Source organism: Ovis aries, chromosome 4 (genome assembly GCF_016772045.2).
Source record: "Ovis aries strain OAR_USU_Benz2616 breed Rambouillet chromosome 4, ARS-UI_Ramb_v3.0, whole genome shotgun sequence".
In the NCBI taxonomy this organism is placed as follows: domain Eukaryota; kingdom Metazoa; phylum Chordata; class Mammalia; order Artiodactyla; family Bovidae; genus Ovis; species Ovis aries.
Genome location: NC_056057.1, coordinates 95,565,707 through 95,582,630, shown reverse-complemented (window position 1 = coordinate 95,582,630; position 16,924 = coordinate 95,565,707). Strand labels below are relative to the sequence as shown.

General features: G+C 35.2%; 1 protein-coding gene across 3 annotated transcripts in view; it reads right to left on the bottom strand.

The window, feature by feature from the left end:
* The window catches only part of KLHDC10 (kelch domain containing 10), a 61,389-nt gene that overhangs the window by 19,880 nt on the left and 24,585 nt on the right, over nt 1-16,924 (bottom strand). Inside the window, exon 2 of one of the 3 annotated variants that reach the window (XM_015095384.4) lies at nt 9,312-9,398. The exons of 1 other annotated variant lie outside the window; for it this stretch is intronic. In XM_015095384.4, coding sequence (XP_014950870.2) covers nt 9,312-9,398 — 87 coding nt within the window. Of the gene's footprint in view, nt 1-1,265; nt 9,399-16,924 lie in introns of those variants that run through there. One more of the 3 variants, XM_042248827.2, reaches the window with a different exon arrangement.

The following is a 16,924-nucleotide window of genomic DNA, read 5'->3' as shown; positions in this document are numbered from 1 at the left end:
CTGTACTGTTCAAGAATATCAACATTAAGGCTAAAGATACATGAGAACTGAATGCAACACGTGATCGGGGATTTTATTTTACTATAAAGGACATTTTTGGAAGAACTGACAAAATCCAAAATGAGGTCTGTAAATCTGATAATAGTGTTAATTCAGCCCATTATTTATAGTGTTAATTTCTCAGTTTTAATACTTGTTCTGCAATTACATAAGAGAGTATCTGTTTTCCAGGAACAGACACCAAAATATTTAGGGGTAAAGGAGTATTGTGTCTGCAGCTCAATCTCAAATGATTCAAACAGAAAAACAAAATGTATATACATATGTATTACAGATAGAGAGGGGAGAAGAGAGAAGAAAAAGAAAGAGGGAGCAGGATAAAGCAAATGTGATCAAATGTTAACATCTGCGGGATCCAGGTAAAGAATACAGGAAAACTTTATCATTCTTTTAACTGTTCTGTAAGTCTGAAATTATATAAAAAGAATATAATCTCTAGCCATTTATCCTCATCTTTTTGTATCATCAGTATGTTTTCATTGTTTTCTTGTTTTCTTTCCTACGTATGTTAAAATTTTCTGTACAACTGTAAATAGACATCTTCTATTTTTTAATTCAGTTCAGTTGCTCAGTCATGTCCGACTCTGCAACCTCAAGAACTGCAGCACACCAGGCTCCTCTGTCCATCACCAACTCCGGGAGCTTGCTCAAACTCATGTCCATTGAGTTGGTGATGCCATCCAACCATCTCATCCTGTCATCCCCTTCTCCTCCTGCTTCGATCTTGCCCAGCATCAGGGTCTTTTCCAGTGAGTTCTTCACATCAGGTGGCCAAAGTATTAGAGCTTCAGCTTCAGCATCAGTCCTTCCAATGAGTATTCAGGACTGATTGCCTTTAGGATTGACTGGTTTGATTTTTTAATTGGTTAATATATGGTCTGTAGCCCACCAGGCTCCTCTGTCCATGGGATTTCCCAGGCAAGAATACTGGAGTGGGTTGCTATTTCCTTCTCCAGGGGATCTTCCCAACCCAGGGATAGAACCCAGGTCTCCCACATTTCAGGTGGATTCTTTACTGTCTGAGCCACCAGGAAAGCCCTCAGGCAATTGTTAATATACAAGAAAGTAATTCATCTTTAAAGTCTAAATTTTATCTAACTAATTTTCTAAATTCTAGTATTAGTTATCATTAATTATCTTGAATTTTATAGTAGATAATCATCCTGTTATTAATGGCAATTTGCAGCTCTTTCTAATATACATACCTTTTTTTCCCTCCATCTTTTATTGTATTGGCTGAAACCTTCAGAACAAGGTTGAATGGTGGAGATGACAATGGGCACTTCTGTCTTGGTTTTCACTTTTTCAGAGGATACTGGTAATGTTTCACCATTATATATGAAATTTGCAATTGGTTTCTTATATAGTCTATCAATAAAACAAACTTTCTTTTATTCCTGGATGTCTACAGATTTTTTTGATTTAAAAGTCTTATTAAAATGTATATATAGAAAAGGGCAGATATCATAACCAGGAATGAGTATGATTTAAAATAGTCATTATTAAAATGTATATATAGAAAAGGGCAGATATCATGAGAGTATAGTTTGATGGATTTTAATAAAATGAATACAGAGTATCAAATTTTATTAAATGTGTTGATTAACAGAAAAATCAAATTGTTTCTTTTAACCTTTTAAAGTACTATGTTCCACAGATAAACCCAATTTGATCTTGATTTTCTTTATATTACCCCTGCCATCTTATATACATATATACATACATATATATATATACACACAGTTTTTTAAAAATCTGTCATTCTTTCTTACTGTTCCATTTTCCCACTTACCTAATCTTACTGAAATAATCAAGGTTTCTTTTTTCCTCAGTTGAGCTACATACTATTACCCCCTAATATTCTTTAAAAACCCATGAGTTTGTATTTCTATAACAATACTAAGAGTAAACGAGGCCTGGAAAGAAACTTGGCTATTAACGGTGGTTACTTCTGGGAAGGGGAATAAGGTGAGGAGTAAAGATGTGAAATGGCATCTTGCTTTTTTAAGTTCTTTTATTGAGAAATAAAAGACATGTATAGACATGTCAAATATAAGACATACATAATTATAAATGTATAGTTTAACAAATTTATCAGAAAGGTAACATGGAACCATCATCTAGGTCCAAAAATAGAATATTGCCAGCACACAGATGCCCCCCTTACCTGCCCCTTTTGATTACAACTCTCTCCATCCCACTGGCTTCACTTTTAGAGAAAATCTATTTCCTAACATTTTACAGCAATCATAAAACTTGCTTTCTTTTAACAGCCTGATTATACCTAAGTATGAACCTCTAAACAGTCCTGTTTATTTTGGCCTAGTTTTAATGTGTATTTGTATAGAATAATACAGCATGTTTTCTTTCTGGGATCTTTCATTCACTATTGTGTTTCTGAGATACATCCATGTTGCTGGGCTTAGAGGTGGTCTGTTCATTTCCACTGCCAAATAGTGTATGTCTTTGTATGAATACATACCACAATTTACCCAGTCTATGTTGCGTGAATGGACATTTGGCTTGTTCAAATCAGTGGTTCTTAATGTTGCTATAAACACTTCCGTACATGTTTTCAGGTGTATAGAGATCTATATTTGTTGGCTGTAAATGTAGAAATGGAATTTCTGAAGTCATAAGCTACGAAAATCTTTACTAGATAAGGCCTGTTTACAAATTATTTAGTATTAATGTCTTCAGTCTTTTAAATTTAGCATTCTTGTAGACCTAATTCACCATGGTTTTAATATGCATTTATCTCATTACTAATGAGGTAGAGCACCTTTTCTTGTTTACTGGCCAACTGGATTAATCCTTTCAGGAAGTGCCTGCTCCAGCCTTTTATACATTCTTGTACTGAGATGTCTTTTTCTGATTGATTTGTACAAATTTGTTATATATGCTTGAGATACGGACATTCATTTTTCACCCTATATATTTCCATATTAAATTTTAATAAGCATACATTATACCTATAAATCCTAAAACAAAAAATTATAAGATCTTTAGTACAGTTTTACTTTCTCCCTAGTTTATTTAAATCATCTGAAATGTTAGAGAATATTTCATATATATATACACACACACACACACATACATACATACACATGCATATATATTTTTTATTATTCTGTATATTTAGAAATCTTTTGTTATCAATTATACCAGGTTTCACAGTCCCTGTATTTCAATGTAACTCTAAAGTTTTACTGTGTTTTTTGCACATCACCACTTCTTGTGCCCAAATCTTCCCCTTTCTTGGATTTGTTTTCCATTTTACTGGGAATACCTCTTCAAGTAATTTTCTCAAAAAAGGTGTTTCCCATACTTTCAGAGTATTTTGACCCCTATTTAAACATTCAAATATTAGTGAGGCTGGGTACAGTTCTGTGTTCAAAATAATTTTCCCTCAGAACACTGAAGGCACTAATTTTCTAGAAAACTATATTATATCCCAAACCAGTCTGATTCTTAATCTTAAGTCTTTCTATGTAGCCTGTTTTCCATCTTTGGAATCATAAGTAGCTCAGTAATGTACAGATAGATGCTTTTCGCTTTTACATTTCTCTAGCTTGTTCCCTGGTAGGCTCTTTATACTTGAAGATTCAGTCTTTCTTCAGCATAGGGAAATATTCTTTAATTCTTTATATTTTCTCTTTCACTGTCTTTCCATATGTACCTCTATAAAATGAATACTGGATCACTTAGATCTATCCTAATAGCATAATTTTCCTCATGTACTTTCTCTTTTTGTCCTGTTGCTTTACGGTCTGTAAATTTCCCCTACTTTAGTTTTGTAAAAATTGGTCTTAAGTCTGTGTACTATTTGAGTTGGACACAACTGAACGACCTCACTTTCACTTTTCAGTTTCATGCATTGGAGAAAGAAATGGCAACCCACTCCAGTGTTCTTGCCTGGAGAATCCCAGGGACGGGGGAGCCTGGTGGGCTGCCGTCTATGGGGTCACACAGAGTCAGACACAACTGAAGTGACTTAGCAGCAGCAGCAGCTGTGTACTATTTAACTAACTGCATTTTATTTCAGCAATCAAATTTCAATTGGAGCTAAATCTTTAACCACTCCTTTTTTTCTGCACAGCAGTTATATTTTTATTTGTAAACCCAATTTTCTCTTGATTCTGAGGGAACTTGCTGTGATCAGAACTTCCTCAAGTTCCATTCTGTTTCCTTGGTATCTCTATTTCCACAGTCAGCTGTTTCATTTATTCAGCTTACTAATCTTTTTTCAGGTTTTGTTGTTGTCCAGTCGCTCAGTAGTGTCTGACTCTTTGTGACCCAACTGAGCATCCCAGGTTCAGCAGCGCTCCAGGTTCCTCTGCCCTCTACTATTTCCCAGAGTTTGCTCAAATTCATGTCCATTGAGTTGGTGATGCTATCTACCCATCTCATCCTCTGCCACCCCCTTCTCCTTTTGCCTTCTACATCTTTCTCAGCATCAGGGTCTTTTCCAATGAGTCTGCTCTTCAAAATAACAGATTTCTTCTACAGTTGTATTACTCTGTCTCCAAACTTCCAAATGGGAGATGTTTGACTGTGGGTCTCTGCAGGTACGTGGTATACTCACAGACAGGTTTCTCTTTAGAAGTGGAGGAAAAAAAAACAGTTTTTCCAAAATATTTTGATGGTACAGTCATTTAACATACCTCAGTCTTCAGTGGTGCTCACTTTCTTCTCCCACATTCCATCCACCTCATCCAATCTGTTGTGGAGATCCACTACCTAAAGCTCTGCTTTGCGTTCACACTCTCCAATCCCAGGTCCACTGTCTGCTCAATCCCCTCTCCAACAAACCCCCTACTTTGCTTGAAGAACTGTCCTCAGAGCAAAAGCCACTGCTCTTCCTCGCTGGCTCAATGGTAAAGAATCTGCCTGCCAATGCAGGAGGTGCCGGTTTGATCCCAGGGTGGGGAAGGTCCCCTGGAAAAGGAAATGGCAACCCACTCCAGTATTTTTTTCTTGGGAAATCCCATGGACAGAAGAACCTGGCAGGCTATAGTCCACGGGGTGGCAAAGAGTTATGTTTAGTTATGTGACTAAACAACAACAATAACAAAGCCATTGCCAGGGAGGGAGAGAAGAAGTAGAGGAAATAAAAGTTTTGAAGGCAGTCTCTTAATTATTTGCCCTGATGTTCCATTTTCCCCCAACCTTCTCCTTCCTCCTACACCTGCTGGTTCTAGGCTTAGAGTTTCAGGAAAGAAGTTCCATTAAGCAATTCTCTTTCAGCATGCAGCAGGAGTACCTACTTGGGGTTACATTTTATTCTGTTCTGGTTTCTCAATCATTATAATTCCAACTGTTTTCTATTACCCTGAAATTCCACCAATTTTCTGGTATTATAACAATAGCAAGAATGACAGCAGCTACCATTAAGTCGATACTGGCTGAACGTAAAAGCTCTTGAGTGCTTTGCACATATTACCTCTCTTGATACTCACAGCAACCCTAGGAAGCTGGTATCATTATCATCATCCTAATTTTGCAGATGAGGAAATTGAGGTTAAAAAAAGAAGAAAGAATAAGCAACTTGCCCAAAGTCACACAGTTGGTAAAAGCCAGAGCCTGGATTCAGACAAGAGTAATCTGGCTTCAAAGCCTCCCTTTACTGTTTTTCAATACAATTATGATTCATTCTTTTTTATATGTCTGTTTTATAATTTTCAGTAATATGTCAGAAGTATGGGAGAGGACATGGGTATAATCAGACCATCATTTTGCAATGAAAACACAGTCTTCACTACACTGATATTGTTTTCACACTACTTTTTACATGGGTAGAAAATATCTTTTAGAAAAGATACAGGATCTAGTGAAGGAATCTAGTGACAGAAAATGAGTACCATAAAACTGTTTCATCAGAATCAAAAGAGGTAATGTGTAGGAGTCCCAAAATGAGAGGCTTAAAAGTGGCAATTTCAAGAGTATAGATAACTTAAAAAAAAAAAAAAAAAACTAAGGAAACACTAAACTGCATTTTCATATTCTCAGCAACTCATTAGTTTGCTGTCACTATCACCAGAAGGAAGTAAAAAATGTACTAAAATTTTAGTCCCATCCTATTCTCTTGACAGCAGCTTTACAAATAACAAATTCAACTCAAATACACGTGATACACCTACCACATGCACTGTGCTACAAACTGAAGATAAAGAAATGAAAGGCAGTGTTCCACTGTCCCTGCCCTTACAGAGCTTACAGTCTACGGCAGGCACAAAACAAGTAAACACATGACTGTAACTCAGTGTGATCAGTATTATGATACAGGCAGCTACACAGAGGGTGCAATCAAAACAAAGAGGCAGGCTTCCAAAGAGGTTTCCCTAGAAATAACTCTTAGACTGAGTGTCCAAGGACATGCTTTTATTGGTTTGGGAAGTTTAAACTGAATTTATTATCCTTTCCCTCAACCTGCCCTTCCATCCATCTAATACAACACCTGGTAAAGAGAAAATGGTCCACACAGAAAGCTGACGCTTTCTTGGCTTTTCCCTCCTCCTCTTCAAGTGGTCACTAAAGCTCATCTAATTCCACTTCATTACATTTTAAATCCATTACCTACTCTCTAGTCCTACTATATATAACTACCTTAGTTGAAATCTCCATCATTTCTCACCTTGATAACTCTAGCAACCTTGTAACTGATCTTCCAATTAAATCTCTTTGCTAGTTAAATAAACTGATCCTAAAAACTCCTCAGGGACGGTGCCCAACTTGATCTGGACCCTCTCCAGCTTCTATCCACACTCTTTCCCACTCTGCTCAACTTCCTACAGTTCCTCTGAAAGACCGTACTCTGTTCTGCCTAACTGCCTCTACTCAAGCTGCTTGGTCCCCATGAGGTGAGATGTTCCAACCCTGCCCTGTTAACACCTACTCAGACTGCTCGTGTATCTCTTCTGAAAAGGCATCCTGATGACTTCCCTTCCTCTGTCCTTCCCACATGTTCAGTCAGGTACCTCTTCTTGCGCTCCCACACCATACTACCTCATCAGGACATTTACCACAAAGAATTACACGTTCAAATTATTCTGTAATTATGTCTTTACCTGATTCTCTAGTATCTAGATGACTGAGATAGCACAGAACCTGTTACCCAGGAGGCAATCAAAAAATACTGAAAGAATGAAAGCATGAATGAACGAACAAGGTTAGTTAAGTCTGTGAAATCTGATGAGATAACAGAAGGAGATAATGGAGAGGACAGAACGTTGGAGTAATACCGATCTTTAGTGAGCAGGAAGAGAAGAAGCTAGTATAGGAAACGGAATGAACAATCAAAGAGGTTGGAAGAAAACATCTCAGATTGTACATCAAAGTATAACCCCAAAAAGAGAGAAAAATTTAAGAAGGTGCAGGTGGTCAACAGATCAAACACTACAAACAGGTCAAAGGTGAGAAATAAGACAAGGCCCTGCGTCAGGGGCGGCCACTGGGGGGTCCTGATGTTGCTGGTGCTGAGTTTAGTCCCCTCAATCTTCTCAGCACAGTCAGTCCATCTTCCTCAGCCATTTTTTGAGGCAATTTACGGCTTACAAAAATAACCAAAGGTATGAAACTTACCTGTACTAATCTCTTTTTTCTGTGATTAAAACATTGGAAAAGAGAGAATATACGAAAGAAAATAAAATCCCGCCAACCAGACAAAATGTTATTTCACCATTTCCTCTGTTTTTTTATGTTTATATTTGTACAAAATTAATATTATATTGAATTTTATATCCTAATTACATAATTGCTTAATTATACTTAAGTTTAGTCAGCCCAAGTTAGCTTTCTCATTATAAATCAATAAATTAGCATTTTAATCTTTTAAATAGGAAAAAGAAAAATTATGTTATAGAATTAGATGTACTGCTTGGCCACATGTACACAATGGTTTTTTGTGGGTTTTTTGGGGTCACATAACACTAAAATTACTTCTTAGTTTCTATTAATACAATTATTTTTGCTAGAAGATAGCATAGCAGGAATTCCCTGGTGGTCCAGTGGTTATGACTAGGTGCCTTCACTTCCATGGCCCAGGTTCAATCCCTGGTCGGGGAACTAAAATCCCACAAGCCATGCAGTGCAGCCAAAAAACAAAAGAAAAGAAAAAGAGAATTCTTAAAAAAGGTAGCATAGCACCCTCCGTATCTTATCTTGACCTATTTATTTTTTCATGATCTGGAGCTTGGCTGCTAAAAATAGATTAGGCACTAGAAACAGGAAACATCTTTAGCTGCCGCAGGACTTTTTTCTAGACTTTTTTTAAAAATAACCTCTTTAGTCAAAACTAGATAAATTGGCTTTTAAATAAGGTCTAAATTATAATATTAAGAATGTTTGTCTGAGAATTTTGTTATATCTAGAAAAACAGTGTGAACCAGAGTTTTCAACCCTCTTCTGAGATTTTCTTTTTTTCAGCAGGAATATGTTTTATTGAAAAAAAAAAACCAGAAAGAATGAAACCTAAAAGTAAGGTTACTAGGTCAAAGGATGTGAACATTTTTAAGGCTTTTGATACATACTGCCAAATTAAATCCAGAAAGGCGGTGTTAAATTTGTACTTCCTTCAGTATATGAGTTTGGATTTCCCCATACCATTGCAACACTGAGTACTTTTATTTTTAGTCTTCGCTGACCTAACAGGCAAAAAATCTTATTATTTCAGTTATGTTTATAACAATAGTGAAACATCTGCTCATATTTATTGAGCTTTTTATTATTTTTTATTAATTGTTCATGTTCTTTTGCCTATTTTTCCAATGGGTATTTGTTTTTAAACTATTGATTTGTAAGAGCTCTTTATATATTCATGATACTAACCATTTGTTACAAATATTTCCCCCTTTTATCTTTTTATTAATGGCTTCTGACATACAAATTAACAGTCATATAAATTGTATTTCTTCCTTAAAATCATATTTAGAAAAGTATTTCCCATACCCTTATTTTATAAATTATTCAAAGTTCTTTTTAATATATTTACAGGGGAATAACACTGATATCAGTGAGATGATTTTATTTCTACCATCTAATACACATGAAGTGATTCTAACTTCCCAAAACTTATAATTACAATTCCAACAGTGCTCAATATGAAATACAGGTTTAAAATTAAAATTCTAGACTTTCCTTAATCCAATTTTAGCTGTTCAGACAATTTTTAAAAATCAGAGTTTTGAGTTTAAAAAATTCAAAGCTCCCTTTAACCCATACGAAGCACATATCTCTTGCTAGTTATCACCCACCTCTCAAAAACCTGTTAGGGATCCTTATGATGGGACAGGACTGAATGAAGCGCCTCCTAACTGGGTCCCATCGTATTTTCTTCTTACCTGTTACCACAATTATCAGCAATAAGTCAGACACATATAACACATGGCAAATAATACATAGCAACTGTAGTTAAAAAGACAGAAAAACAGGAAACAAAACAATACTTGAATACAAAGAAATGATGTAAAGTAGCATTTAACCCTGTTTTGGAAGTCAAAACAAAATCAAATTAATATATAAGCAGTGATGAAGGTTTTCAATTCATCCCAAAAAGAATATGAACAATTATGTGCACCATTTTTCAAAATTCTGGCTCAATAGAACATGCATTCAATAATCACCAATGCCATCTTGTGGCAAAAATTTACCAGGAGCTTTATAAACAGATCAGAAACGATGACATTTTTAAAAGTCAGTTAATGTTAAAAAGGGAGCTCTTACTAAAACTAATTTGATATAACGTAGGCTCCTGTTCTCTTCTGGGTTTGGTAATTCTTTTATCAGTTTTATGGTTAACAGGATAAAGCAATGGGCATCATTCTTTAAATATGAAATAAGCTGAACTCGCTAAATTAAAATTTTATGATAGCAAACGAATAAAACAAACATTTAACATTTGACCATTCCACTGTGGGGGGAGAAAAATAAGGAAAATTTTCTATCTTCACAGGAAGCAAATTAACTGCACATTAATCCCGATTAAAACTTGTTTTCTTATAATATAGAAGAAAATGCAAAGTGTTAATGGGATAATTTTGTCTCTTCTCAAAGTTTTGATAGGTCCCAAAGATAGCTCTTATAGGCAATAAAAACAATTAACATTAGTATTGAATTTAAAGTTTACAAAGAGCTCCTATACATGTTATCTCATTTGATCCCCACAATAAGCCTGTACGGATTCAACAGTCATTTCATTAAGCACCTGCTCTGCTGTGAGCCCCAGGCTAGGCTCCACAGCAGCCAGAGGAGGCTATGACTCCTAGCCTCAAGAACTCAGGGTCTTCTGAGGAAGGCAGATGCCTAAACAAATAATTACATTACAGTGAGGTAACTGCTATAACAGGGGCAATAAAAACACTTCAAGGTAGACATTATCATTTTAATTTATAAGTAAGGAAGCTAAAAAAAAAAACAACAATAAGTGACTTAATGCCAAAGCCAGGAGTCAAGCCTGGGCAGTCTGACTCTTAATACATGCCTTCTTTCTACCTCATCACACTTAACCTGTCTCAAATTCCTTAGAAAGCATATAGTTTTTTATTTTGGCAGCTGGAAATATCTTAGATGCAGCACTTGTATGTAGAGATATACAAATTCTGCGTAATGAAATGGCATTACCTGTACATATATACTTAATATTGTGGAGGAAACAGACGTGTGGGCAAAGGAAATAATTATTTATTTTGCAGAGTTTATCTGTTAATCCTCTAAGTCTTTTAAATCAGTAGTTCCCAAATGTTGGCCTATGGACCACTGCTGGGCTAAGGTAAAGATTTACCAGAACAACACAAAATAAGAAAAATATGGACAAGGCAGTGAGTTTTTTAAATGCTAAAATGTTCCATTTAAAAATCTATCCTTTTTTCAGAAATTAGCAACTTGTTATTAAATATTCTTTTGTGAGATGAAGGTGATAAAAAATGGTAGCTGATTTTGTTTTTTAATATTCTTTCTTGGAAAAACAGAAATTTTGCAAGCCTGTTTGTATCCCCAAATAGATACATATTTTTAAAGTTATAGGTTTATGGCATCCAAAGATTGGAGAACCACAGCTTTAAATCAATACAATACTTGTCGATCACTCATAAGTCCAACATTGTAAAACCACACTATCAAAGGATACATAAGATGCATAAGAAACTTCCCTTGCCCTCAAGGAGCTTATATTCTAATTAGGGAGACAAGACAAACACATAAAACAATTAGATAGCAATACGAGACAAAATGTAACAAGTGATTAGCTTAAAATTTGACATCTTTATGTATCAAAAGCATTGAAATGTACATACCCTTTGACCCAGCTATTCCACTTCTAGGAATTTATTCCTAAAGAAACAATTATATATGCATGGAAAGATGTATGGACAAAGATACTACGGTATTATTTATAATGGTAAAAAATCTGAAACACTTTCAGATTCCAATCATAGGGAGATGGTTAAGTAAGTATGCTAAGTAAACATACTTAAATATATTCACATTCTACGCACCACTAAAAAATACATACAAGAGTATTTACTAACATGAGAAGACATTCACAATATATCGCAAATGAAAGGTACAGGTACAAAATAGCAGTAGCGTATTATACCATATTAACAAAGAAAAAAGTATATATAGTCATGAAAAATTCAGGCAGGATATACATCAGATTTTAATTGTGGTTATCTTTGGGCAGTTATTAAGAGCAATTTTGTTTTCTTTTCCTAGTGCTGTCTCTATTTTCCAAGCTTTCTCATTGAGTAGGTATTACTTTTGGACTAGAAGAAAAACAATACCATATTACTAATTTTTTCTGAAGCAGTAAGAAAATACCATAAAGAAACATATCAAAGTGCTAACAGTGGTTATGATTCAGGTTGAGGATTATCACTCCTTTTGTATTATCCCAAACTTCTAAGACATACATTATTTTATAGTGGAAAAATATAAAACAAATTTAGATAACAGTGAGGGAGTAATACTGAAAATTACTGAACCAAAGTTGTAATCAAAAATTCTTTTTGATGTTTTTTCAGAATTTGTCATACATCTTTGGCGTGCTTCTCTGTCAGCAACCAACATAAGTCTGTCAAAGGTACAGGCTAATATTGACTCTGCAGAGGGTTATTCAGGCGAAGTAGGCACTAACTTCAGAAGCCTTGTTTTCTTCCTTTAGCCAAAGAGCAGATAAAATGAGAAGTCAGCAACATACCAAATATATCTTTCCGATTTCAAGTAAACATATTCCTGAAATTTTGTTCATTGAAGCTTTAATTTTTATATATATGAGTGTCAATCTTCATTTGTGATTGCTTCTACTCTTCAAAACAAAAACCATAATTTTCCAATCATTTCATCAAGATTTTATTTTTGGCTAGCTTTTAAGTTTTTCCTGTTTATTTATTGTACAATAAATATGATGTAGTCATCAATAATCAAGACAGTAGGCTGAGCACATTGCAAGCAACTCCCCTCTCCCCAAAACCTCACAAATAACACAAAAGCCATTTAAAAAAATACATAATCAAAAAAGAACAAGAAATGGTCTTAGTCAATCACTGAAAAATGAAAAAGGGATAGAATCAGCTTAAAGGAGGTTTATCACAGTCCTACACACCCAGAGTAGAGGGCTATTGCAAGTGATCTGAACAGCCCTCAGAGTTAACTAAATAAGCCCAAAGGTGAAAGCAGAAAGAACAGAAATAATTTACAGAATTTCAGCATAACTGGTTAGGAGTCGTTGCTTCCAGATGAGAACAATGGCATCAAACTAGAAAGGTGTCACTCCCCAGGTAGGAACAATGAGTATGCAAACACTTGGATCAAAAAGACAGGACAGAGCTCTGGGTGGATATTAAATCCTAGGAAAAAGGGGACAGACATTGGAGAAGACTGGCAATTGTGTATTCCATCTCTACCCACAGTCAGTGGAGACTCGCTGCAGTGAACAGATGTAACATTCACAGGAAGGCTAACAAGGACTCTCAAAGAAAGATGAGTGAGCACAAAACCAAGACTCAAACATGAAAAAGGTATTAATGTTACAAAAAGAACTCACACCCAAAGAAAGAGCTAACAAATTAAACAGAGTAAGACCTTAGATTAGGTAAAATTACTATCCTGAGATATATCAGACAGCAATACATTTATTTAAGAAGAGATAAATTGGAACTTTTAGAAATTAAATTTTGATCATTTAACTAACAAAAAAATTAATTAAGGATAAAAAAAAGAACAAATTAAGTTACTAGTTTAAAAGATGGAGCCAAAGAAATTCACCTGAATACAGTATAGAAGCAAAAAGAGGTGGGAAGCATTTTAATAAGATATAAAAGGAAATTGAGCAATTATTATAAAAATTCCACCTGCTTTTTTTTGCAGAAACAGACAAGCTAATATGAAACTTCATATGGAAACACAAGGAACTCATAAAACCAAAACAATCTTGAAAAAGAAATGAACTGGCAGACATACTTCCTGGAGTCAAAGCTTACTGCAAAGACATAGTATTCAAAACTGTAGTACTGGCATAAGGATAGACATGTGTATTAATGGGACAGAATTAAAAGAGTCTACAAGTAAATCCATATACATCTGGTCAATTGACTTGACAAGGGTGACAAGATTACTCAATGAGAAAAGCATGATCTTTTCAACAAATGGTCCTGGGACAACTAGATATACTTTCAAAACTAGAAATCTGTATCAACTCAAACTCTCACTCAATTGTGAGAGTGAAATTAAGACATTCTTAAAATTTTTTTATTATTTTTTTTGGCTGTACCACATATCTTGTGGGATCTTAGTTCCCCAACCAGGGATCAGACCCATAACACATGCAGAGGAAACATGGAGGTTTAAGGACCACCAGGGAAGTCCCTCCCAAGACATTTTTGAATGCACAAAGACACAAAATTTTTGCTTCTCTCAAGAGTTCTAGTGAAAGAATTACTCAAAGATATATATCTAGAATTTTTTAAAAATTCAGTAATAATCATCAAAGTAAAAGAAAAGAGTAAGCAGAGAAGTACTGACTTACTAAATAAGTGTTTTAGTAAAACAAAAGCTTACTAACATTCAAAAGTATACTCTCAGGTGATACTGACAGAAATAACTGTAAGGGTAAAAAGAAGGGTTGGGAGAAGGGTAAGTTCATGAATGGTTAAAAAAAAAAAGATACAGAGGGTGACTAATATAGATATTGATGAAAAATATAAACTTAAGTATTATGTAAAAATTTTAAGATGGCTTCATTCCAAACATTTAAGGCAGACACAAATGCGTATAGAGAATAGAGAATCTCATTTATGAGACTAGTAGAACCCTCATATCAAAGTCTGATAAAGATATTAAGAATCATTAAGGTCAACATCTTTTAGAAACACAGGCACAAAAATTCTAAACAAAATATTATCAAATCAAAATTACATACAGAGGATAACACATCATGACTAAGTGAAATTTGTCCCCAAAATGTGAGACCGATAAAAAATTCAAAAATCAGTATAATTTACCACAAAAACAGAATAAAGAGGAAAAACTATACAATCATCTCAATAAATGCAGAAAAAGCATTTGATAAAATTAAACACCAAGCAAACTGGGAGAAAAAAAATAACTTACGCTTACACAAAAACTTGTCCATAAATGTTCACAGATCAAAACCTGACCAACTTTCCAATGAATCAGAATGGGTAAACAAACTGTGGTTCTGTCTATACCATGGCAGACTACTCAGTACCAATCAACTATTGATGGGGGCAACAACTTGGATGGCTCTCAAGGGAATTATGCTGAATAAAAAAAGCCAGCATCAAAAGGATACATGGGAAAAAAAAAGGTTACATGATTCCACTTCTATAACATAACTGAAATGATGAAACTATACAGAGATGGAGGACAGACTAGTGGGTGCCAGAGGTTTGCCAGGAAAGGTGGCTGTGCCTGTACATGAGGGGCCCTTGTAAATGGATCTGTGCCGTATCTTGACTAGGTGGCCATGAAAATCCACACGTGACAAAATTACACAGAACTCAAAGCACGTGCATAGACACACACATGAATTAGTGCATGTAAAACTAAGGAAATCTGAGTGAAGTGAGTTGATGGTATCAATGTCAATTTCCTGGTTGTGTTACTATGTGATAGCAACAAGATATTATCATCTGGGAAACTGGATGAAGGGTATATGGATCTCTCTGAATTATTCCTTACAACTGCATGCAAATTTACAATATTCCAAGGTAAAAAGTATGAAAAATAAAAACCAGAATGAAGAAGAAAAACCTAACTATGTTGATATGGAGCAGACTGCATTCAAAATGACATATCAGAAACAAGAATGAATATTTTAACAATCAGAACTATTGACAGAGAACTCGATCTAAGAATTCTAGTTTAGATGATATGGTCCTACTGCCTCATACAATTCAATATTTATAACGAATTTCAAAAGAGAAGCAAATTAATACAGTATTCAGAATCACTGCATGGTTGTGCAGACTGCTTACTGCATGAGAACTCCATGCCAAGTGGATAAATGGGAGCTAAAGTTCAGCCTGCACTCTACTCCTAAGGTACTCACAGAACTATGTCTACCTGTGCCGTGGTACACTTTGGGCTGACAGTGACCAACTTGTTAAGTAAATTACTTCCTTTTAAACGTAACAGAAATGACATTTACTGAGTATACACTCTATTCCCAGCATGTACATACATTCAATTTTAAACATCTGTCTTTGCCTTTCAAAATAAGATCTGAACGTGTATCGATTCTGCTGTGCTGCCTGGGTACAGAGTATTTCTTAGGAGGCTTTGGTTCTGCCTCAAATCCTTTTTGAAACAAAGCAGTGTATAAATTAATACAAACCAAACTATGAGTTACAGTGCTATCCTGTGCTGTGTTCCGGTTTAGTCATGCATTATGTGTGTGTATATATGTCTGTGTGTGTGTGTGTGTGTGAAAACAACTGTATTCCTTAATAAAAATACTCTTCCAAGAACTCATTTAGTCCTTACCACAACTCAGAGACAGACAAAAATTATGATCCCAAATTTACAGATGAGGAAACTAAGACACAGAGAGATTAAGTAATTTGCCCAAGGTCACTTAGCTAAGTAAGTAAGTAAAAACTCCGGGATTCAAACCCATGCAGTCAATAATGCTCATAACCACAATTCAACTTGGCACCTGAAAAAAGTATGTGTAATAGAGGCACTTGATAAATACTTGTTAAATGAATGAATGAATACTGAGGCAGTAATTCTCAACCAAAGGTACACTCTCCCAACTCCTTAAACAAGTTACTCTCCTCTCCCAAGATTCTCCATTATATAGTCATTCCTCAATATCAACTGGGGATTGGTTCCAGGACCCCTTACAGATACCAAAATCCAAGGATGTTCAACTCCCTTATTCTATAAAATGGTTAAGGCTTAAGTAGGCATACAACCTACTCACACATCTTCCTGTATACTTCAAATCCTCTCTAGATTGATAATACCTAATACAATGTAAATGCTATGTAAGTAGTTTTACAATGTAAATTATCTGTAAATAGTTGCCAGAGTGAAGCAGATTCAGTGTTTGCTATTTCGAACTTTTTATTTTCCCCAAATATTTTTGATCCGAGGTTGGCTGAATCCATGGATGTGGAACTCATGGATAGAGAAAGCTAACTGCATCATTATACTGCCACTTAATTAAGAATAAAACCATGGCAAGCCATTCCCAACTACTGGAGTAACTGTTAATACTTTCCATCCGTTAGGTTTTGGGAGTCAAACACTGTGAAGAGCAACTGTGCTGGCAACTTGCAGCTCACTCTGACTCTTTTTGGGCCTTCAAGCAGCGTGCAAGCAGCTGTTGACTGCTTGCTGGTTT